This window comes from Scomber japonicus, chromosome 10 (assembly GCF_027409825.1).
Source record: "Scomber japonicus isolate fScoJap1 chromosome 10, fScoJap1.pri, whole genome shotgun sequence".
Lineage (NCBI taxonomy): Eukaryota > Metazoa > Chordata > Actinopteri > Scombriformes > Scombridae > Scomber > Scomber japonicus.
Genome location: NC_070587.1, coordinates 33,978,971 through 34,003,555, shown reverse-complemented (window position 1 = coordinate 34,003,555; position 24,585 = coordinate 33,978,971). Strand labels below are relative to the sequence as shown.

The 24,585-nt window shown below is 38.5% G+C and overlaps 1 protein-coding gene across 1 annotated transcript in view; it reads left to right on the top strand.

The window, feature by feature from the left end:
* The first annotated feature begins 6,372 nt into the window (after positions 1-6,372).
* The window catches only part of LOC128366935 (collagen alpha-6(VI) chain-like), an 86,701-nt gene continuing 68,488 nt past the window's right edge, over positions 6,373-24,585 (top strand). Inside the window, exons 1-3 of the mRNA XM_053327697.1 lie at positions 6,373-6,379; positions 7,297-7,884; positions 8,067-8,624. Of these exons, the coding sequence (XP_053183672.1) occupies positions 6,373-6,379; positions 7,297-7,884; positions 8,067-8,624 (1,153 nt within the window). The remainder of the gene's footprint in view (positions 6,380-7,296; positions 7,885-8,066; positions 8,625-24,585) is intronic.

The following is a 24,585-nucleotide window of genomic DNA, read 5'->3' as shown; positions in this document are numbered from 1 at the left end:
ATGGGATGGTGGGCCTGTTTGGGTTAGCCTTCTTCTGTGATCAAAAGCTCACAGCCTTCCACAGTTCTTTCAAGATGTGTGCTTACAGTAGTCCCAGCAGCAGGTGACTGTATCAGTGTTGTTTGGCATCATGCTAATATTTACGATTAAAGACACCGCTGCCTCATCTATCTATCTATCTATCTATCTATCTATCTATCTATCTATCTATCTATCTATCGTTGATTTTTTCATTTGACCTTCCTTTCCTTTTCCCCGTCCTCGATGGATACAAAAAGCAATTTGGCAATATTTATCTTGCCAAAATGGCGTCAAGCTTTCCATACTAATGAGAGTTTTTATGTAATTTCTTCAGAATTCACTCAGGCAGCTGTTCTCCCCCTCTCTAATCTGGGGCCAATACACATATTACACTGATTTCTACAGAAATCTACAAACTGAAGGGGAACTCCATCCAATATAAACTCCCACAACTTGATAAATCCCTTTTGTCACTGCTCAGTGTGAGCAATGCCTAAACATGTGTTTTAGCTTAAACCAGAACACAGTTGAACATAGAAGGAGTCTTTAAAGATTTGGTTTTTGGGTACTTTTGCCTTTATTGGACATTTGTTGGCAACGATGCCAACAGGAAACAGAGAGAGAAATGGTTATTGATAGAGATTTGAATTATGCAGCCCATACATCAATGGAGAGAGTAGACAGGAGTCCAGGATGTCTTGTATTGAAAAGGTTTATTTGCTTGGCCAAGGAGAAGCGAACATATGATCAGTACATGTTATATGCCCTGATACTTCCTTCAATTCTGAAGTTTCTCTCCTCCGGGGATAGACTTTAAACCACACAGATAATGCCCAAGGTTGAGCCATGCCTAAATATGGGCAGATCCAACACATCTACAATATACAGAATTTAATCTACTGGTCTATAGACAAAGCATTGCGTAGACCTCACTCAGGACCTTTGTCCTCCATCCAACACTATATCAAACTTCTGACTCCATTTGCCTCTACCCCATTCAGGGAAAACAGTCAAACACATATCTGACCTCGGCTGCTATAGCAACACTATCACAATGCCTCCTGTTTTCCCCAAAAGGAGCAGACTCACTGCTCACCACTATCTCAAGGGGAGACAGTGTCTAAACATATCATTTGGTGAGGCAAACCGCAAAGCCTAGTTTGACCTAGTGCATATTAATGATGGAAAATTCCCTAACAGTTATGACACGCAACAATGGTCCCTTGCCAGACTCCAACCAGGGCTGCTGCGGAGAAGTAGCATGGGCAGTAACCACTTCCGAGGTGCTTCAAGAAACTAGAACTTTATTACACATTTACAATTACTCAGAATTTAGAGGGAGCAAATATAGTGTATATTTGTTTTAGAAGCTGTGATCAAAAGCTGTAGTGATTTTTTATTGATTAATCTGTAGACAGAAAATTCTTATAATTGAAATTGTTCAAAAAATCGAATCATTACTTTGTCTCAGCAACTTAAATGTGAGCAATTGACATTTAGACAGAAACAGAGAGGGAAATCCTGGCTTTCAACTCCTTATTCTCAGCAGAGATTTAAAAAAAAGGCATATTAATTAAAAATAACTGTAAGCCTAACCCTGGCAAACTGGGAATCCACATTTGCAAATGTTATTGTAATAAAACTCTGGAAGACAACCTGCTCTCAGTGAATATATCTTTAAATTTTCATGACACAAGTATTTCCATGTGATGCTACTTTCTACATCTCAGAGGGAAATATTGTACTTTCTACTCCACTACATTTATTTAACAGCTTTAGTTACTTTTCAGATGCAGATTTGACACAATGGATAATATAACAAGCTTTTAAAATACAACACATTGTTAAAGATGAAACCAGTGGTTTCCGACCTTTTTGTCTTTTGACGTCTTACAAAAAACATTTCAGATGTCTAGTATTAATAATCTAATGATGTCATATATAATAATATATCAGTCAGAGGGACCAAACCACTACTTTTACTGTTATACAAACGTATGCAAACTTAGTGATGGATTTCAGACAGCAAGTGCAATCCAATCCTCAGGTTGAATATAGTTAAGTTAATTAAATGAACTAAAATATCATTACATTACTCGTTTGTGAAAAGATTAAATCTTTTTTTTAAATCCTCTTAGAGCCAGAAACAACTCTGATTATCAGATTTCCTCTCAAATACAAGTTAAATGCCAACTCTGATTCTCTCTCACTGACACACACAAAAAAGGAAAAAGAAAAGTTTTACAGTGATGAAGGTATCTATCATTTCTGCAGGCTCTGCCTCCTCTTCCTCCTCCTCCTCCTCCTCCTCCTGCATCTTAAGCTGCCTAAATGACGAAGGGACTCAGATGCAGAGGGAGCAGATGCAGTGCAGCAGATGTGTAAGTGACTTTGAATGATTCTTTACTGTCTTGGTCTATTCTGTACACTTATATTTTTTCGGTCTGTCCACCACGAAGAGGAATCTTTCCTCTGAGATTTCTTACATTTTTTCATTTTCAAAGGGAGTCTGTCTTTATTTGAATTAAGAGTTTAAGGACAAAGGATGTTATATTGTTGTACATGTCCTGTGGCAGGTTTGTGAGTTGTAACATGGCTTTAAAGATAAAACTGACTACTTTGAACTGATGGAAATAGCAACATGTTCATAACAGTTCAATCTTTTTTATGGGATGAACTTTAACTCAGCAGTCACCTTCACATCTGCAGATGACTTCTTATTAATTTATTTCACACACATTAGTGCTGGAGCCAAACTGATCATTTCCCTCTTTTTACCAGCTGCTCTTCATCTGTTCCCCATCGTTTTGTGGTGTGTGACTGAAATGACATTTATAGAATTACTAACGTATAAGTCATGTCGATGTTTTCTAAGAGATGGGGTTGCTTTCTGTAGCTGGAGCTGTTCTGCACTCAGGTTATCACACTTTCAAGCAGCTGTGAAAATCAGTTTACTAAACTTATGTACTTAAATACAGTTTTGAGATTCTTAATTCTACTTTATCTGATGCAACTTTGTTGTGAAATGTTGAAGCATTTAGTGAAATATTGTGACAATAGTCCGACTCAGGTTCAGGTTTATTTATTTCTCCACAGGGACAATGTACATCATTTTACATTTTCAGAGAACTAAAAACGTAAATGTACCCAATTGCAGCCGAGGGCTGATTTTCATAATTCCTAACATTAACTACATTACACATAATAAATACGATGCAATTACAATAAATATTCACAACAGTCATAGCGTCACAGCGACACATTAAAATAGTATTGTACACTTCATGTTGCTTTGGTACATTGTGCTTGTTTAAGCTTTATACTGTTTCTAAGTGCAGCTGAGTGGTGATCAGAGGGGAAAGGGGACTGCTTGGTGTGTAGATGGAGTGTGAGATTGCAGCAATGCAGAATCCGGTACATACTGTAGGTGTTATTGTGGTTTTGATTGATCATAATGAATGACAGTGGTAGATATATGGACATTTGGGGGCGGCTGTGGCTCAGGAGGTAGAGCGGTCGTCCAATTGGAAGATTGGTGGTTCGATTCCCGGCTCCTCCAGTCCACATGTCTACATGTCTACATGTCGATGTGTCCTTGGGCAAGACACTTCTCCCCAAATTGCTCCCGTTGCTTTGCCAACGGTGTGTGAATGTGAATGAATGGTTAGATTCCCCTGATGAGCAGGTTGCCTACCTGCATGGTAGCCCCTGCCATCAGTGTCTGAATGTGTGTGAAAGGGTAATATGACATGTATATATATATAAGTACAGTCCATTTACATTTAAGGGGTTAAAGTGTTGTAGTGCTGATTTCCAAGTGCTGTCAGTTACATAGTAAAGTACACGATAAAAAAAGGTATAGTGACAGAAAGGAGAAAAGTAATAATTATAATAAAATAAAATAATAGAATAATAAGTAAGATTAAAAAAAAAAAAGTCCCAGAGCTGCGGAGAGCAAGCAGCAGGTGAGCCAGCTGTTAGTCAATGCCCACACAGCAGATATCAAAGCTACTATCAGTGTTCAAGTCTAATAAACTAAGCAATCATTTTTCATTTTCTGAGACCTGACTTGTTAAAAACCATGATTGAATCAGTATTTCTAGACATAAGTTGAGGCTTTTTGTTCATCTAGTGGCCATCGGTGGCACGTTAAAGGTGTAATGTGTAAGAATTGGCCACCTAATAGAAACAAACCAGGTTTTTAATGTGGTTTTCATGTGTTCATGTTTAAAACAAAGTGTACTGCTGAATGTCCTACTTTTTAATTTACTCTTTAATTTATTTATATTTGTGAGTCTACTGTTTGCTGTTGATCTTATTGTGTTTTTTGGACTGTTAACAAACTTTACAACTTTACAAAATTGCGATTTCAAAGCAAAAACAGTAGTGGAAATGTTAAAGCACTCAATCACAAGAAAAGGCCACCAATAGACATTCTTCACTCATTTGGTTCTTTAATTAGCAGGACATGCTTATAGTTTAATATTGGTTTTCTTTTTCCTACCTATATTAATTGATAATAATAATTATTTTTCTCATTTTACATGTTCAAAATGAATCTAAATCTAATGGAAAGGGTTTAACAGGCTTCTTTACTTTGAATTTTTTTATGGACATATTTATTTTATAACTTATTTGCATTATTGTAGGGTTTAATTGTTAACTGTTTTGTGTTGTTTATATGTCCCATGCTTTGCACTTACTTATTCATTCATGTATGAATAACAATCATGTACGGTGGCTGAGAAGGGTCATTGGAATCGCAAAGTTCATCACAATGCAAATGTTGTGGGATTTTTTTGTAAAGAGAGGACTCAACAACAAAGACAGAGATCTTAACAGGCAGGTGAAAATATAGTTTTTTATAAAATTGTTTATTAATGTCACTATGTGACTGTACTTTTCAATGTATTATATTTATATAGTCTGCCATTTAGCGTCAGGTTAGATATGAAGCTAATTATAAACTTGAGCATTAACTTACTTTGTGGGTAACAATAGTCATTTGGATGAATGTAAATGTAAAGTTGTGTGGTGGTCAGGGACGTTTGAGAAGCAGTACTTTCCTCTCTTTGCTTCATCATGTTCTGTCCAGTTTGTGACGTGAACCTTCAAACCGTCGGTAGAAATGTTAGGTTTCTAAGCAGTGAGGGTACATTTTATTCTGACATTTAGTAAAGTTAATAATCATGATGGATGTTATTTTCAGAATATATACTGTTAGTTAATCATGAGTATATCACTTCATGTATGGTGAAATCCATAACAATAGGCATATTGAATGCAATGACTGTAATACAGTATCAAAACTAGAAAAAAGGAAAAACCCAAATTACTCTTCAAAATAAAATCCCTTAATATAAAGTGGCATATTTCACAAATTCCAACACGTGTCAGCCATCACATCCTCCTTGGGCGGGGTGCTATAATGATGCTATTTTCAACATAAATACAAATTCCCATGAAACTTCCCAGGAACTTTAAAAAAACATGGCATACTATATAAATATAAGACACTGAAAAGTACAGTCACATAGCGACATAATAAATAATGGTTTTATAAAAAGGTTTCACTTACTTTTTCATTTTTCTTCTTCTTTGACAAAAAAACCCTGCCTGTCCATCAGCAATATTAGTCCCCAGCAACCCAAGCCAATTGTAGACCTCTTGCTTCCATTGTGGCTTTTTTAATTTGCTTTGTGGTGTTTATATTGTGATGACCTTTCTCAGCCACTGTGATCATTTGGCTGAACAGGTCTGTTGAAACGATGGCAGTCTGCCCATTGACCACTGATAGAGGAGATCTGTTGTTATGTTGAGTCATGGCTCACTATTTCAAACACTGTTCATTCTATTCAAGACATGGCATTAACCCTCCTGTTGTCCTCAAGTCAAGGGAGGAAGGAAGGGAGGGAGGGAGGAAGGAAGAAGGAAGGAAAGGAGGGAGGAAGGGAGGAAAGGAAAGAAGGAAGGAAAGGAGGAAGGATAGGAGGGAGGAAGGAAGGAAAGAAGGAAGCAGGAAGAAGGGAGGAAAGGAAAGAAGGAAGGTAGGAAAGAAGGACAGAGGAAAGAAAGAGAGAAGGGGGGAGGGAGGAAAGAAGGAAGGGAGGAAGGAATAACAGAGGAAAGGAGAGAAGGAAAGAAGGAAGGGAGGAAAGGAAAGAAGGGAGAAGGAAGGAAAGAAGGAGGGAAAGGGGGATGGAGGAAGTACAGGCGGAAGGAATGATGGGAGGAAAGAAGAATTAGATGGGGTCAATTTGACCCGGGAGGACGACACGAGGGTTAAATTACAGCAAGTGTTACACTGTGATTGGATTGCCAGCTGCCCTCACATCTCTTTCATCCTCCAAAATGGCTGGTACATCTCAGTGGCTTTCACTGGATCATGTTAGAGTTAACAATTAAAGCGAATAAATAATTTAATGTTACTGTTTTATTTTAATGAAAACAAAACAGAACTGCAAAGTTTCACCATAGTAGGATTTGTGAATTTGTAGGCCAGACAGACCCGGGCTAGCTGCTGATGCTACTTCAGTAGACATCTCAGCAACACAATACATATGGATCTTTGACATAAACTCAAAAGTGTTATTTTTTCACATTATGTTGATAATTTTATTTAATATGGGAATGTTTTAAACTAGAATTCTGGCCTATTTTCTTTAACAAATTATATCTTTGAGGGACATTAGCCTCTACTGCTTAGACACAAACTTTATTAGTCTCTCTGTATTAATGTCATGCTCCTTATGTCTTCTCTATTCTTAGATGTGAGTGGTGAAGCTGACTACAATTCTACGGTGTGACAACAAAGCTCCAACTAACTCCATTGTATCTGTATTACAGGAAGAGAGAACTCATGAGCCATCTCACTATGAAGGGAAGAACAGTTCTTCTCTTCAGCCTCATAGCGGCGTGTTTCTGTGGCACTGTTGCTCAAACAACAGGTGGGTAATTAAATGGATCTTGTGATGTTTCCCTAAGAGAGATCCAGTTTATTGACCTGATTTACAACAATAATAAAAAGCTGTTGGATTGTCTTTTTTGGTAAATGATGATTGTTTTTGTTTTTTTCATTTCAACATCACATTCACAATTACAGATTTTAAAGAATTTCAAAATGTAACTGCCCTGCAGACATCACGAATGGTGAAAGCTATCGATTCAAAAAAATGTTTAATTCGTACTCCACAGGGAACTTTGATTCTGTAATCTTACTCCCAGAATATGTATTTTCTGGGAATGCAATGTTGACTTTATTTGTCCTCTTTCCAGACTGTAAAAATGTCACCATGGCTGACATTGTCTTCCTGGTCGATGGCAGCAGCATATCCCCCCATGACTTCGAGGACATCAAGCGTTTCCTGCGTACGTTTATTGAGTCAGTAGACATCGGCAACAGAAAAGTTCGGGTTGGCTTGGCGCAGTACAGTGATGAACCTTTTCAGGAGTTCCTGCTGAAGGATCACATGGACAAGAGGTCCCTGCTGGCTGCACTGGAAGGATTATCTCAACGACAAGGAGGCACGAAAACAGGCAAGGCCATCACCTTCCTCCATAATGAGTACTTCACCAAAGAGGCTGGCAGCCGAGCCAGCGAACAGGTGCCTCAGATTGCTGTTGTCATCACAGACAGGAAGTCCAGTGATAATGTGACAGGGCCTGCTCTGAGCCTGAGAAAGGAGAAAGGAGTCATTGTGTTTGGCATCGGGGTGGGACAAGCAGACAAGGAAGAGCTTAAGTCTGTTGCCAGCCGGCCCCCACATCGCTTCCTCCTCACCATTGATAGTTTTGGGGCTCTGCAGCATGCAACAGAGGATCTTTTGAAAACTGTTTGTGTCTCCATGGTGGATAAGAGGCAAGGTAAGGCAAAGCATTGCAACCCGCAGTCACAAAACAGGCTTCAATGTAATTCTTTGCTGCAGTTGTGCACCGTCAGTCTTTCGCTTAATGTGGACTGTTTGTTATTGTTTATAACCAGGTCTCCACTATACGACTATAATACTATAGTTTTTTTCTGTTTTTGTTCTTTGTCTTTTTTTTAGATTTGGTTGACAGGATTTCAGATATTTTCTTCTTGGTGGATAGTGGTATAAGTCAACAACAGTTCAACCTGTTCAGGACAGAACTTAACAAGTTGGTCAATCAGCTTAACATTGGAGCATCCAACAACCATATCGGGTTGGCCCAGTATGGTCAAAATATTAGGGTTGAATTCCTTCTCAACGCCCATCAAACCAAACAGGAGACCCAGGCTAGTGTCAAGCGTTTCCGTCTGCGCCCACCACAACCCAACGAACCACAAAACCTGGGCCGTGCTTTGGAGTACGCCAGAACTAACTTTTTCACCAGTGATGCAGGGGGCCGTGCTGAGCAAGGCTTCAGACAGTTCTTGGTCGTTGTGAGTGGACGAGCCTCAAGTGACAGTGTGTCTACAGAAGTTCGTAGTATCAGATCATCAGGGGTTACTATTGTTGGGATGAGCGCAGGTGCACCGATGGATTCAGTACGCTTGTTGAGTGATCAGGATGTGTTTGATTCTCCAAGAGTAACTCTTCTGAAGGACCTCTTCATAACTGAGAAAGAGGACAACATTACTGAAGGTGAGAAACCTTTTGTTATTATCTAATTCACTTGATCAGCTACTATAGAACTAACTAAATAATATATCTGGGCTGCAACCAACAATGATTTCTTATAGATCAGTTCATAAAAGCCTATAAAACAGAAAATTGTCCAAAGATGCAAACTAAAATGACGGTCTCGAAGCTTTAGATTGAGGGTTTTAGCATTTGTCATAAATAACAAAATACTCAAAAATACAAAATTTACAATCAAAATACACAGTGATTCATTTTCTGTTGTTTGACTAATTGATTCATCCACTAATAGTTGCTGTTCTAAATAACATTAATATATTTCAAGTGGGTTGTTTTTGTCTGAATTGTTGCCTTAGACTTTAAAAAATGTATTTTCTTGCACTTTATCAACAGTCTATCTGAAAATGCATATATGTGAAAAATGACACCACCAGAACTTTCCATCTTTTTCAACACAAAGGAAAGTGATTCTCATATTTACTTTTATGATATATTTCTTACTGATAGAACAGCATATCATCATACATTACATAGTAAGGCAGATGTAATATGTACGTAGATATGGGCTGACGTGGTTATCACCATAGTGTTATTGTAGCCAAGCAGCCAAAATTGAAACAGAGAACTGCAGAATCATTCTCTGGCAGTTAGTGAATGCTGTTGAAAAAAGTGTTAAGTATGAAAATTAAAAACCATCACCATTTAACAAGTTTTATGCCAGTTTTTAACCTAGCCACTTTTACAAATGCAAATCAACACAATCATGCTCACTTGGTCAGCCTGTTACATATTTGTAGACCTATAAGCATTACTTAATGAATACTGTTATTTCACAGTATGTTTAATCTTTTTTTGAATGTTCAAATAGTGGTGGCTCAAGTTAACTAATTACAATTTTTTTCTTTCACAGAATGCAAAGTAGTCAATAAGGTGGACATTGTGTTCATTGTTGATGAGTCGGATAGCATTGGACAAGCCAATTTCGGGCTGGTACGCTATTTCCTACATTCGATTGTAAGCAGCCTGGATGTCAGTCAGACTACAGTCAGAGTCGGCATTGTTACATACAACGACAACCCTACAGCACAGGCCTACCTTGACACCTTCAATGACAAGAACGATACCCGACAGTTCATCAAGATCCTGCCTTACACTGGTGGTGGAACAAACACCGGAAAGGCCCTAGACTTCACCCGCAATGAAATCTTTAATGAGAAAAAAGGCAGCAGGAAGGATGTCCAGAAGGTGGCAGTGGTTATTACAGACGGTGAATCCCAGGACGATGTTAGCGAAGCTGCAGTCCGTCTTCGTCGGAAGGGCATCACAGTTTTCGCTGTAGGAATCAAAAATGCTAGCAAAACCGAACTGGAACAGATAGCATCTTATCCGCCCCATAAGCATGTTTTTACTGTGGACAGTTTCACCGAACTGAAGCCCATGAAGACGATCCTTCAGAAAATCCTGTGCAATAACATCAACGAACAAGCCGTCATAGACAGCAAAAGAACGTCAGATGTCAAAAACGGTTTGAGCCAATTTTTTTGATTATTGTCAAAATTTAGAGATTGTATCAGTATTGTAGATGTAGCTCACATATGGAAGCATTAGCATTTCATCAAACATGTCCCAATGTCACTTAGACTTTGTGAAAAGAACTGACTCTTACATTTGTTTTTCCTCATTAGCTTGTGCATCAAAGGATGAAGCAGACTTCTTCTTCCTGATAGATGTATCAGGAAGCATTGACAGCACAGGCTTTACTGAAATGAAGAGGTTCATTATCGAATTTTTGCGTACCTTCCAGGTTGGGCCACGACATGTCCGCATTGGGCTTATGAAATACTCAGATTCACCAATTTTGGAATTTAACCTCACAGCTTATGCAAATTTAAAGGATGTGGAAAAAGCTGTGATGGCCATTGAAAAAGTAGGACGTAATACATATACAGGGAAAGCACTGTCTGAAATGGAACAACACTTCAAGGATGCGAAAGCCAGTCGCCCCGAAGTCCAAAAGTACCTGATTGTCATCACTGATGGAAAAGCCACTGATCAAGTCATGGCACCTGCAAAAACATTGAGGGATCAAGATGTCAATATCTATGCCATCGGGGTGAAAGATGCAGACCAAGATGAACTGGTTGAGATTGCCGGCGACAACAAGAGGACTTTCTCTGTCAATGATTTTGATTCCTTGAAGAACCTCCACAAACAACTCAACACTGACATCTGTATTCCTGATGGTAAGAAAATCACAGGACTTCAAAATCTAGCATGTAGAGAGATTATGTGAAACTGGAACTCCCTGGTTCTGTTCTAGAAATAAAACTCATTCAAAATAATATGTAGTAATGTAAATAACAAAATATCCACCCTGGGAATGGAACCTTACTCAAGTATGTTGTGTTGTGTACTTCATATATTCAGCCATGGACTAAATAACAATCAAATTTAGCAGTTTATTTTTATATTTTTGTGTTTTAACAGCCTGTGACAAACAGCATTACCCATAAACCCACGCACCCTTGTGGGTTAAATTCCACAGCTTAACGGACGCACCAAATCTATGGGCAAGTTAAGCATAGGATTTAATTAATGAGACCATTTCTCTCTTGAAGCAACACAGAGAGACTGATATACACTTTTCTAACTAGCAGACTAGACTATTGTGACACTCTCCTTCATGGTCTACCAAAGAATACGATAAATCAGCTACAATAAATTCAAAGTTAGTTTTTTTTATAGTTGTGTTATTCAATTTTCATTTTTGGTTTTAGTTATTATGGTGTGCATTAGTGTCTGAAACTATATTTAAAATCATGTTTTGTCAATTACTTGTAAAGCACTTTGAATTGCATCTGATTGATTGAAAGGTGCCATATAAATAAAGTTTAATTGATTGATTAGTTAGTATTCTGTCGGCTGGGGGTGAAGGTGGTGGCCATACCTCCAGCCAATTAGAGTAGATGGTCATTAATAATGAAGATTTTATGTAGACGGCCTGCTGGAGGACAAAGGAATCTGGGCTGCAAGAAAAGATGACTTGATGAATAAAATGTCAGAAGTATGTTTTAAAATAGACCCAGTAATCATAAAAAATGTCAAAAAAGGCCATAATACCAGATATATAAGCAAACACCTCCAAATATAGGAATACCATACTAACATTTATCTTTTCTGTGTCCACAGTTTGCAAAAACGTATCAGGTGATGTGATTTTCTTAGTTGACGGCTCTGAGAGCATCTCTGAGGAGGATTTTCAGAAAATTAAAGATTTCGTGAAATCTATCATCAGCAAGACTGCCATCAGTGAAGATGGGGTGCATGTTGGGATCATGCAGTACAGCACCAAACACAGACTAGAGTTCCCCCTCAACAAACACTACAACATAGATGAAATGTTCAGAGACATCGATATCATGCAGCAGATAAGTCAAGGCACAAACACTGGCGAAGCCATCAGTGCTGTGTCGGAGTATTTTAATAGAAATAATGGAGGGCGTCCTGAGCTGCAGCAGAAGCTGGTGGTGTTAACAGACGGCAAGTCCAAAGACGACGTCAGTGTACCTGCTGCTGCTCTGAGGGTGAAGGGAGTAACCATCTATGCCATAGGAGTGGCCGACGCCAACACTGTTGAGCTGGAGAATATCAGCGAGTCAAAACAAAGGGTTTATTTTGATAAGGACTTTGATGCTCTGAAGTCGTGGGAGAGTCACGTGGTTGTGGAACTGTGCAAGGCAGGTGAGAGTCCAGGAATGTCCCTAAACAGCAATTTACAGCAATTTTGGGTAATAATAGTAGTACATCTTAATTCAGTGTTTTTATTTTATTTGCGAGGAACCATGTACAGGGTTTAACATAAATATTACCATTTGATGTACTGTACCAGAGTTAGCTCATTTGCATCTGCAGTCCATTCAGCATGTCACAGTTTAAGTTACACACAGTAGGACATCACATACATCCAGTGTACATGTCATGATTATGATTATTTATGTACATGAGAGGATCATGAGATCAAGTGGAGAGTCAGTGGTTACAAAGCTGACTTCTTAATTAGATTTTTAAAGTGGTGACAGAGCTGCAGCTGTTCAATAGGGATGGGCGATACCAAACTTTTTCAATTCTCTACAATACTTTCTGTTACAATGTTAACGATATCGATACTGTATTACTCTTAAATGGATATTCAAATCATATGATATATGGCCATTAATAATGAATTTATTATAAGTAAATGAAATAAAACTTAAAATTAAGCCTAATACCTGGATATAGTTGTTGTTTTTTTTTAAGCATATTTTTTCGGGCTTTTTTGCATTTAATGTACAGGACAGTTGAGATAGACAGAGAGAGGGGGAATGACATGCAGGATAAGACTGCTTGGCGTGGGATTTGAACCAGGGTCGCCTGCAACATGGGGCGGGTGCTCTACCCGCTGAGCTATGCTCAACTCCCTGGATATAGTTTTAATCTACAGATGAAAAGAAGCACTGCACCACACTCATTTCCTTTCTAATATTCTCAGTCTCTCTCTTATATGTTTTTTTGATGTGGAAGTGCAAGCTCAACATGCCAGTTTATGTCAGTGCAGTTTGGATGCAAACATTACACAAAAGTACTGAAAATGTTAGGAAGTGATGCAACCAGTTTTTTATACAAGATATTAATATTGATTTAAAAAAAAAGGGGAGTGAGTGAGTAGCTTGTGTGTATCAAAGTATTGACCCACCCCTCCCCGCTGTTCAGTATTCTCTGCGCTTTCACTGAGAATGCTTACTGGCCGAATGCATTGTGACAAAATGGTACAATACAATCTCTGAGTTGTATTTATTTTAAACTTAATTTACATGCAAATAAAAGGATTCAATACTGGATTCAATAAATGCTACTGAAACCCATCCCTATTTCAATTTGCTGTTTTTTTTCTATGTCATGAGAGGATGATGAAAACTAATTAGCTCTTAATTTTGCCTGCTAATCCTGCTTCACTCTTTGTCCTTTTTTTTTCTTCCACCAGACTGTAAGAAGACAAGAAATGCAGAAGGTAAGACTTCTAATGTCACAACTGTGGTGCTGATACATACAAGAGTTAAATGTTAAGTTTGGGTCAAAAGGCGTACCACATCTTTGTATCAAAATTCAGTCACAGAACAAATTTGAATTCCTTATACTTGGTGGTTTCTGACCATGCTGACAGTTTAGATTTGAATTGCTTTTTGTGTGAATTGCTAACTTGTTGAGCACGACTTGTTATGTGTCATTGGAATCTCATATTAACCCTCCTGTTGTCCTCGAGTCAAGGAAGGGAGGAAGAAGGAAGGGAGGGAGGGAGGGAGGGAGGGAGGGAGGGAGGGAGGGAGGAAGGAAGGAAGGGAGGGAGGAAGGAAGGATGGAGGAAAGGAAAAAGGGGAGGATGGAAGGAAGGACGGAGGGAAGGAAAAAGGGGAGGAAGAAGGAAGGAAAGGAGGAAGAAGGAAGGTAAGGAGGGAGGAAGGAAGGAGGGAAGGAAAAAGGGGAGGAAGGAAGGAAGGAAAGAAGGAAGGGGGGAAAGAAGGAAGGAGGGAGGAAGGAAGGAGGGAAGGAAAAAGGGGAGAAAGGAAGGAAGGAAAGAAAGAAGGACAGAGGAAAGAAGGAAGGTAGGGGGGAGGAAAGAAAGAGAGAAGGAGGGAGGGAGGAAAGAAGAAACAGTCAAAAAAGACGGGGTCAATTTGACCCGGGAGGACGATACAAAGGTTAATAATTTTAGCAATCCTTGTACTCTCACCTTCTTTGTGGAGGTCAGCAGTATACATGTTTGTCCTCACAGCACATCATATGGGACGCAAGTTTTAACAAACTGGATAATGTCCACAGTACATTTCAATACAAAATGCTATACTGAACAGGAATGAATGAAAGATGCTGTTTTTAAACTTTGATGTAAAAGTGAAGTAATTGAACCCACAAGCTTACGTATATCCATGTATCTCAGTCCTATATCAAAGCAAAACTATTAGTTCTAAGTGGTTTATAGACATATCAGGCACAAATTGAATGAAGTGCAGTTATCCAGGGTGTGGATTACTAAACAATCAAATACATTCAATAAATTGATGGAATTATTGGTGATTCGGTGGTACAAATGATTAAATTAAGCAAACAATTTATCAAAATTCCCCCCATATACAAGTCCCTGTTTGCATGATGGTACTTTATAAAAATATGAAAGCAGTTATATCATATTTATTTTTGGTTGTTCAGTACATAAGACATTTAAGAAACAACACATTTTTCACAATAACTGGTAGAACACACCATATGTCAATAGCAGAATATGGCGAGAGTCTCAAGACATTAGAGTATAGCTTAAAAATTACTTTAAAATGAGAATTGTGTAGTGCACTTGGTGATTATATACAGATTATAATGTGATCAAATCATTTCCTTTGTTCTGGCAGATTGCAAGACAGACTTGGTCTTCCTACTTGATTCTTCCAGCAGCATCACTCTTGACGATCACGCCATCATGTTGAACTTCACGTCAGAACTGGTGAGCAGTTTCAAAGTAGGTCAAGACTTTGTTCGTGTTGGAGCTGCACAGTTCAGTGACCATCAAAAGCATGAGTTTTACCTCAAGGATTACTACAACAAGGAGGATGTGATTGCACACATTCACAAAATGAAATACTATGGTGGAAACACTTACATTGGAAGAGCTTTGCAATACATTAAGGATTACTTCACAGTGGCACAGGGCAGCCGTAAATCTGGTGTCTCCAAGACTCTGGTGTTCTTCTCAGATGGCGATGATAATGATGATGTTGACATCCTGGAGGAAGAAGCCAACCATCTCAGGGCAATGGGGGTTAGGATTTTTGTAATAGGTGTTGGAGATGTCCACCTCCTGCAGCTCTTGCAGATTGCTGAAAAGCCTAGTAGATTGTTCAAGGTGCAGAAATATAAGGACTTGGCAGGGATCAAGAATGAGGTGCGCGACAGAGTCTGTGAACAATGTGACCAAAAAGATAAACCCATATTTCCCTTTAATACAGAGTGTAGCATCGATATCGCCATTGGATTCGATATTTCAAAAAGAACCGGGCTTCCTGGGGAGACGCTGGTCAGCGGCCATCACAATCTCCGGAAAAACCTGCCGCAGATCATGCACTACATTTCTTCTGTGTCTAGCCTGTGCTGTTTTTATGGCACCAAAATCAATACCAGCATTGCCTTCCAAGTAGTTGACAGCAATGGACGATCCCTCTACGACACAAATTTTGAGGAGTATAGCAAGGATGTGTTACAGAAAGTCATGACCCTGCCGATGACTCAACCTACTTACTTCAACACTGCCCTGCTGAATTCCTTCCAAAACAAGTTTGCCACGTCCAAAGCTGGTGTGAAGGTAAGAGTGATGCAACTTTCATCCCAGTAAAGGGAAATGTTTTCATTTATTTATCATGACATTAAAGTGTAGAACGCTTTCTCATTCTGTGACCTTAGTGAACGGCTTCAATCGGCCTTCAACTCTTGAAAATGTAGTTTCAGAAAATCTGACACCACATGAAAAAAAACAATTTCATATTTTTCATTATCTTTACAGTCAATAAATGGCTTATTATGGCTTCTTTGTGAACAAACCAGATGAAGAGACTACAGCTATGTCACCAGCTCTGTGAGGTTAAATTTAGGCACAATAACACTTCAACCTTAATGCTAAAAGTGCAATGTTTACCATGTTCATAATGAAGCATATTCACATGTTAACATTTGCTAATAAGTAATTAACACATTGTACAGCGGAGGCCAAAACTAAAGGTATTCCCATAGGTTTTTGGGTATTTATTCATAAACAAAAAGCCTGAATAAAGTGAAATTTTGACCAGATGATGGCGCCGGATGTCAGAGCATCACCAACATTATTATAATTTAGCCTGAGGGCGATATGAATTCGTCCACCAAATTTCATTCCAATCTATCAATCAACACCACCAATCGTCAGAGGATCACCAAAGTCAGAAGTATTCATCCTCTGCAGAAAATGAATGTCTCTACAAGGTTTCATTTAATCCATTATTTGTCAAAATATTTCAGCTTTGACTAAAATGATGACCCACAGAAAGACTGACATTGCAGTCCCTAGAGGCGAGGTGAGGTGATGCTCACCAAGATCACTCTCATTAAATCAACCTAACATGTAAACCTTGCCCTTCAGGTGCTGGTGATCTTCTCCGATGGACTCGATGAAGACTTGAACAATCTGCTGCATGTGAGAGAGCAGTTGAGAAATTCAGGTAAATACTGGGAGGCTCTAGTCTGTCCTCTCCTTCTTTTTCCCTGTAGGTCTTTCCTTCATTCAACTCTTCTACCCCTAACCCCTCACCAATGTGTCTTGATCCTGTGAATCAGTTTGGGATATTCCTAAAGACAACTGTTGCAGAAGAACAGTTGAATGGAGCCATTTGCCATAATATTTAATATTACAACAGTTTGTAGATAAATGACATATGAATTCCTCTGAGGCAGCAAACCTACAATCTGTTGTGTTTATTGTCTGCAGAAGTCAACGCTCTACTGACTGTGGCTCTGGAGGGAGCCCAAAACCCTGCCGAGCTGCAGAGGTTGGAGTTTGGCCGAGGTTTCCACTATGAGGAACGCCTCAGTATTACCATGCGGGATGTCGGTAGTGCCATCCTCAAACAGATTGTGAGTCTTTCATGTTAGATGTTCTCAGTCGTACACATGAAAGGTGACAGAAGATATTGATTGAAGAGAGGGTTTTAGGAAGAAGTTTAAACTTCTGCCTCCTTTTACACCACTGTACACGTGGCCGATCATGAGATGGTGTCAGATTGTTGGATTATCAGATTGTAGAACTTAACCTCCAACTCTGTGGACAGTTCAGTTAACTGAAGAAAAAGACAAAAGCAGCTGTAAACCTTTACACTCCATTAACATCAGCAGGAACAAAAGTCTGACAGAAAGATGAAAGATGTCACTTGTAGGATCAATGAACTCCGTATTGACTTATTCAGCTCCGATTGAACATTATAAAATGACGTGATCACAAGAATGTGTTTAAATAGTTTAGTTTGTGTTGGAAATTTAGTGTATCATATTTGTAAAGGAAAACACTTGTGTACAGAGAGAGCTCCTCCCAATCAAAAGAGAAAATATACACCTGTATTACTATGTGGTTTGATTTTTGAAATAAGGCCATTAGAAAGAAATCAGAAAACAAGTTTCATTGTATTTTAAATCTTTTCTCTTCTGCTGTTCTATGTTTCTGCAGGATTCAGTGTCAGACAGGGAGTGCTGCAATGTCACTTGCAAATGCGTGGGAAATGATGGCCCCCGTGGCCCTTGGGGGCCCCCAGGGCCAAAGGTGATTGTCATACACATGCCTTAAAACTTTAAACATGATTTCAAGAACATTTTGTAAAAATGTGTCAAAATCAATAAGATGTCCAGTCTGGACTGAGAGCAAGTGGTTTCATGAAGAAGCATTAGTCATTGTCTGCAACTGTTAATAATTTAGTTATGTAAAGGATTTCATTATCTGCTACTTGTCAACCGACTTCCTTCATAACCAATGATTTGTGTAAATGCAGATCTTGTGATGTCACAAACTATTGTGTTTGAGTTTATGTTTGGCTTCAGTTAATGTTTCTGCTTTAATGAACAGGGTGGGCCTGGACGGAAGGGTCAGCCTGGCTTCCCGGGAGACGAGGGAACCTCTGTAAGTGTTTCTTCATTCAATATTTACTCATTTTAATATGGGATGAAATAATGGAGGAGTGGTCAAAAAATGGGACGATTTATGTTGGCTGTGTTGAACGTTAAAATAAAATGGAAGTGAAATTCAGTTTAAAACATTTGCTCTTTTTGATTGGAATCAATTAAAAATAATAATAATCTGCCTTACTTGGCATCACTTTCTATCAAACGTCTTTGACATCTGTTAACGTTTTTAAGATGTATTAAGTAATGTCCAAATGGGACTAAAAGAAGTATAGAAGTATGAAGTCTGAAGTTTTTATGGTGATGAAAGAGGATTTTGTAGATACACAATTTATCCTCCTGAAGTCCTGAAGGCTTTTCATGAGTATAAATTACTAAAATGTTTATTTGAGATTCACAGTATGACACTGCTTGACCTGCTCATATCTTCTGGTCTCTCATGTAGTTGGCAGTCACGGTTTGATTTTTCTGGTTGTTGCAGGGAGCTAGAGGACCTCCTGGACCAGCTGGACCTCCGGGCATCCAGGGCTGTCCTGGAGTCAGAGGACAAAAGGTACTGTTTGTACTGCTGTGATGCATACATCATTGCATTACATTGAATCCATACACACCATATCAACATATACGAACTGAACCAACATTACAAAGAACAATTATAGATATGAAGGACAATCAGGTAGCACAAATTTAGCTATCACGTTTCATTTACTCTCTACATCCTCTGTTAAATATAAACTACAGTAAAAGATCTCAAGAGGCAAGGTGAAGAGCATTTGCCTGGCCCAAAAAGTCATACTTGGACTACAAGTTTTTCTCCAAAACATTGCAATTGATCTCTTCGCATGCAGAAGACAAATATTTATAAATGTTTGTCCTCTCTTAAGGAACTTGTGATCTCTTGGATATAATCCTAAAATAAAGAAATCAGGCTCCATAGGAATCTCTTTGATGTAATCTTCTGTGTTACTTTACTTTGCTACATTGCCAAACACAATGGAAACACTGACCTTTTATTTCAGAACATTTTACACATAAATCTGGAATAGTACTATCTAAAAATAAGATTTAAAGTAAGAATAAAAGTTTTGTCATGACGTCACATTCTTCACCATCATGGTCCACAGCGCTACCAAGGAAGAGGACGCAGTGAAGTCCAGACAAAAAAAGGTTATAATGTAGATGCTGCTAAGACTGGGCAATATATTGATATTATATTGATATTGTGATGAGACTCGATATCGTCTTAGATTTAGGATATCGTAATATCGCGATATGTCATCAGAGTGTCTTTTCCTGCTTTTAAATGTTGCATTACTATAAAAACGTGTAATTTTCTGAACTTACCAGACTGTTCTAGCTGTTCTGTTATTAACCTTTTACCCACTTTGTCATTACATCGACATTACCAATGATTATTTATCAAATATTTCATTGTGTAAATATTGTGTGAAGGCATCGACAGTCATCTCTACATTATTGTTGTAAGATCGATATCGAGGTATTTGGTCAAATATATCGTGATACTTGATTTGTCCATATTGCCCAGCTCTAGATGCTGCACTGTGTTCATTGATAATCTCCACAGGATGTCAGGAGAATATGTTGTATCTGACGATGTGTTCATAGAGCGTGTCAAGATGTACAATACAGAACACATTTATTGTCTAGATATATTCGAGGGTGCCAGTTGCCAAAGAGATAACAGATAAAGTAAGGTAACAGTCAGTTGTGGCAGTTAGTTGATTAGTTATGGGAATTATATCTCTATTTTCCTTCCACTGTTAACCCTTTAACACCTGCCAATCTTTTACAAATTGTTAGAAGTTTTTAAGCGTGAAGGTAAATAATTATACTAAAATCAGTTCAAAGTAAATTTGTAACATCATGTGTTTATGTGCTGTTCTTTGTGTACAGGGATCCCGAAGCACTAGAGGCGAGAGGGTGAGTGACTCAGGCGTGCTGTAATTCATTAATTTACTGAAGTGCAAAATTGGCTGAAGAATATTTGGAGAAATATTTGAATGTAGACAAACACTTTAGTTCAGATATAGTCTCATAAAGAGGAGGAAGCAGTGAGATGTCACAGATGATTTTCTTCCATCACTGCAGGGCGAGAAAGGGGATGATGGCCTGGATGGACTCGATGGAGAACAGGTGAGTGAATATTTTTTTTGTTATCTTGGACAGGCTCTGACTTGAATATTGCTAACATTTTGACTCAAATATTTCCATATTGGTGCACAGAGATACATGACATCAGCTTTTTCTGACTCAATCCCACCTACTTCAAAAAAGTGAAAAGAGCTTAGACAAAACGAAAAGAGACGAAACAAAAACTGCAGAAAATGTCGTGTTCATGTTGGACTCTTGCTCATTAAAAGTGTTAATTGAGAAAGTTTGTTTACAGAGGTTTCAAACCCTGGTTCTCCCTCCCTGTAGACTCAAAATAAGGAATTTAAGAACATAGAAAGTTATTATGTAGAAAGAGAGGAATACCAGCAAGATGTAAACATTTAAATATAGAAAGTAAATCACTTTATAGATAAATATTATGACTTCTGAAATAAAACAGTTGTAACCAAAGTAACTGTGGAAGTATAACCATGTAAACCTCTTGTGCTGTGTTTCTCCTCTGGAGAGTTAAACCAAACAATAAAGTCTGATGGTCGGATGATGTAAGAAGGTTTTCAGGTTCTCAGTTCTCAGTTGTTTCTGGTTCTGTATTTGCAGGGAGTGCCGGGACTGAATGGAAGTCGAGGAGAGCGAGGAGATCTAGGAAATCCAGTAAAAAAACCTCAAAACTTTTCTTGTGACATTTCCCTGCATGGTGATCCTTGTTGGTCTTTGGGTTTTGTCTCTTTATATTTATTTATTTTCAGATCACTACATTAAAAATCAACAAACATAAAATGAAGGTCGGAGGTGTTGGTTGATTGACAGGTTGAACTTTCATCCTTAGGGTATCGCAGGTATCCCAGGAGAGGGTGGGCTGAAAGGAGAGCGAGGACTGAGAGGAGATCCGGTAAGGACCAACATTATCTCTCTTTTTCTGCTTTTCTCTCAATTTCTCACTATTAACTTCTTATTTGTAAAAAGGAAGAAAAAAAACTAACATCCGCAAACAATCCCTCACTGGCTTGACACACTCAATCACTTAAGCTGGGGACATTCATGATGACTTGTGGGCCAATTATGAAACTGATTTGAGCTGATCAGACAGGAGTTTAACCTAACCCTAATCCTGTTGACATTTAAAAATGTCATTATGATTCAACACCATCACATTCAATTGCTGCCAGTCGTTGCACTTAATGAACATGACAGCTTGTAGCTCATAAAATACATTACATTCAAAACAACAGCACACACAACAGGATTATAATGTGGCAAATTATAAAGCAATGATAATGAGAAGTGCTCACCACAGCTATCGTGCCAAAGTTATGGTCTATGAACCTAACTAATAGCAATAAGGTTATTATTTGGTTAGTGTAGTGTTTGGTTAGTGTAAAATGAAACCCTAATTTGCTACAAACAACAACCTTGTCCTAGATTGTCAGCCTGACAGTTTTCATCCTGTTTATGTACTTTGACAACACGGTAATAAACACGGAGTCTAAGATGGTGCTCTCATCGGCCCCAAAGTGAAAACTTCATGTTACTTTGGTTAGTGTGGACTTTTTGGAGGGTGACAGTCTGCACTCTTGGCTCAGTGATTATGGTTAAAATCAGACGACTTTAACCCATCTGTTGGGTTGTGGTCTAAAACTCATTTGTTTATATTTTCAGGTGGATATTGTCCCACAGCCATAAACTCTAAATATTTTTAAAAATGGTTAAGTTAGAAGGTCCTCATCCCCGAATAAGGAACAACAACCCTAACCCAACAACATAGCAGTGATTTGTTATCAGTATAAAATCTGCTTTTGAGATCAATTCCCAAAAATTGTTGGTGTATTCATTTGGAATGGAGGTGTGTTTGGGGGCAGGAGAAGAGAGCATTGGACAAAAAACACATTTACATGCTTCTCATTGTGGCTGATAAGCCCAAAGACACATTGACAGCCTGAAGGATGCAGAGACAGACAGACAGAGAAATAGTCTGAACAGCATGTCTTTTGATAGCTTTCATATTTTCTCAAGGGGTCACACACAGAGTTCCTCCATTTCAACACACCCATAAACTAAAAGCCACGTCCTGCAGCTCTCATCCAAATCCTTTTTTTGCTAAGACCAACAGACTTCTATCCACATTTGTTTCTGGCAGCGTCACAGACACACAACCTGCTCAGCTCATTCTGAGCCTTTGCCGTCGTCTCTACAGTTGCATCATGTCATTGTTTATAATATGTCATTGTTAAGTAGCTTGAAGAGCATCCCTGCTTTCAAGCCACAGCTGGAGCACATCTGAAACTCCACCTAAGGAAACTATGTTGTAAGTTTCAAAGTGACAAGTTAAGATTCTGATTTCTGTGTTTTGTTCTGTAAGGGACAACCAGGCGTAGATAACACCCAACCAGGACCCAAAGGAGAACCCGGGAACCCAGGTTTACCGGTAAGAAACATCACATAGCACTGCTGTTAGAAACATCCAATCAGAGATCCTGTACTTAGGTTCACTTTGCTAGTGAACGTCACAGGATATGGTATAAATGTTTGGGAACAGTTCAGTAAATATTCTGGGTTTAAAATATTCTAAAATAATAAACTGAAAAAAGATGGATGGTCATAATAAAATCACAAAGTTCTGCGTCTCACTGTTCAGATGTTTTGAGGTTATTATGTCATGGGAACTTTAACAAAAAGTAAACAAATACATTTTATGCATACAGCTCTGCCAAGACCTTCAAAGAAACCTTACACATTGCAACAACAGAACAGCTGCTTTGTGTTTTTGTGTTCGTTACACAACAGAAAAATACACATGCTGAAGTATTTAATCTGTCATTAGTGAATTCATTCACTCTGCTGAACTGTGATGTTTCCTAATCTGCAGGGAAAACATGGACCGGACGGGCGAAAGGGTGATGATGGAGACATTGGAAACCAGGTGAGACTTTTTTCTCATTATTCACTGCATGTGCAAATTAAAGCTTGATGCCACAGTGTTGACCTCACAGTAAATTGACAGACTGTCTGATCCAGAACACAAAGATACTCAGTTCATTACTGAGACATTTTGAAATGATTTGGACCATTAATGGACTGTCAAAGTAGCTCTCTGTCCATCGTCTACTAGAGAGCTGCAACTGATGATTATTTTGATTTTTGATTAATTTCTTGATTATTTTCTTGTTTAATCAATTAGTCTATAATACCAAAACATTATGAAAAAATCTGCTCACATTGTCTTGTTTATTTCACAACCCAAAGATATTCAAGTTACGACAGAAACCGGAATATTTTTACAAGGAAACTTTGCTATTTCTCATCCTGGAAACTAATTTCTCATCTTTTTGTATCTTTTTTACCTTTTGCTTGATCTGGCCTGTTTTTTATTGTGTGTAACCAAGTGTTCACAGTTGTTGACATGTACCTGAAACATTTAATAAAGTAAATACTGCTGTTTTTCTGCTACTCAGGGTCCAGATGGAAGAAGAGGTGGGTCTGGAAGGAAGGTAGGAACTCAGACAAATTATTCTTGTATAGAAAGATTTTTCAAGTTTAAATAAAGGCAATTATAATATATCTATTAAATACTTTCTGCAGGGTGGACCTGGACAGCCGGCAGAGACAGGACTCCCGGGTATCCAAGGTGCTCCTGGTCTTCAGGTGAGCAATCATACAACAGCAACCATCCAGCTGAAGTTCTCTCCGTAGAGTTTATAATTGTCCCCTCTCTGCATCCAACACCTCATCAACATGTGTGACAAACACAATATGTTTATCGTTCCCTCTGATCCACAGAGGAAGGCTGAGTTGTATTATGATAAAATATGATGTATTTATGAGTCAGTTACAGTCTCCCTCAGCTGTGGCTCAGCTAAGTGTGTAATTGGCAGAGGTTTGTTAATCAGTTTCAAGTTAAACAACAGTCAGGAGCGCAAATGAACATTGAACCATGTTTTTTGTCTGTAATGACTCCTCCTGTTCATACTGACCATTAGATCCTTCATCATGTTTACAATGGAAGTGATGGAGGACTAAATCCACAGTCCTCCTTCTGTGGAAACATGGATTTAAAAGTTGATGTGAAGCTAATATGAAGCTTCATCGTCCAAATGAGTCAAATCTTCATCTT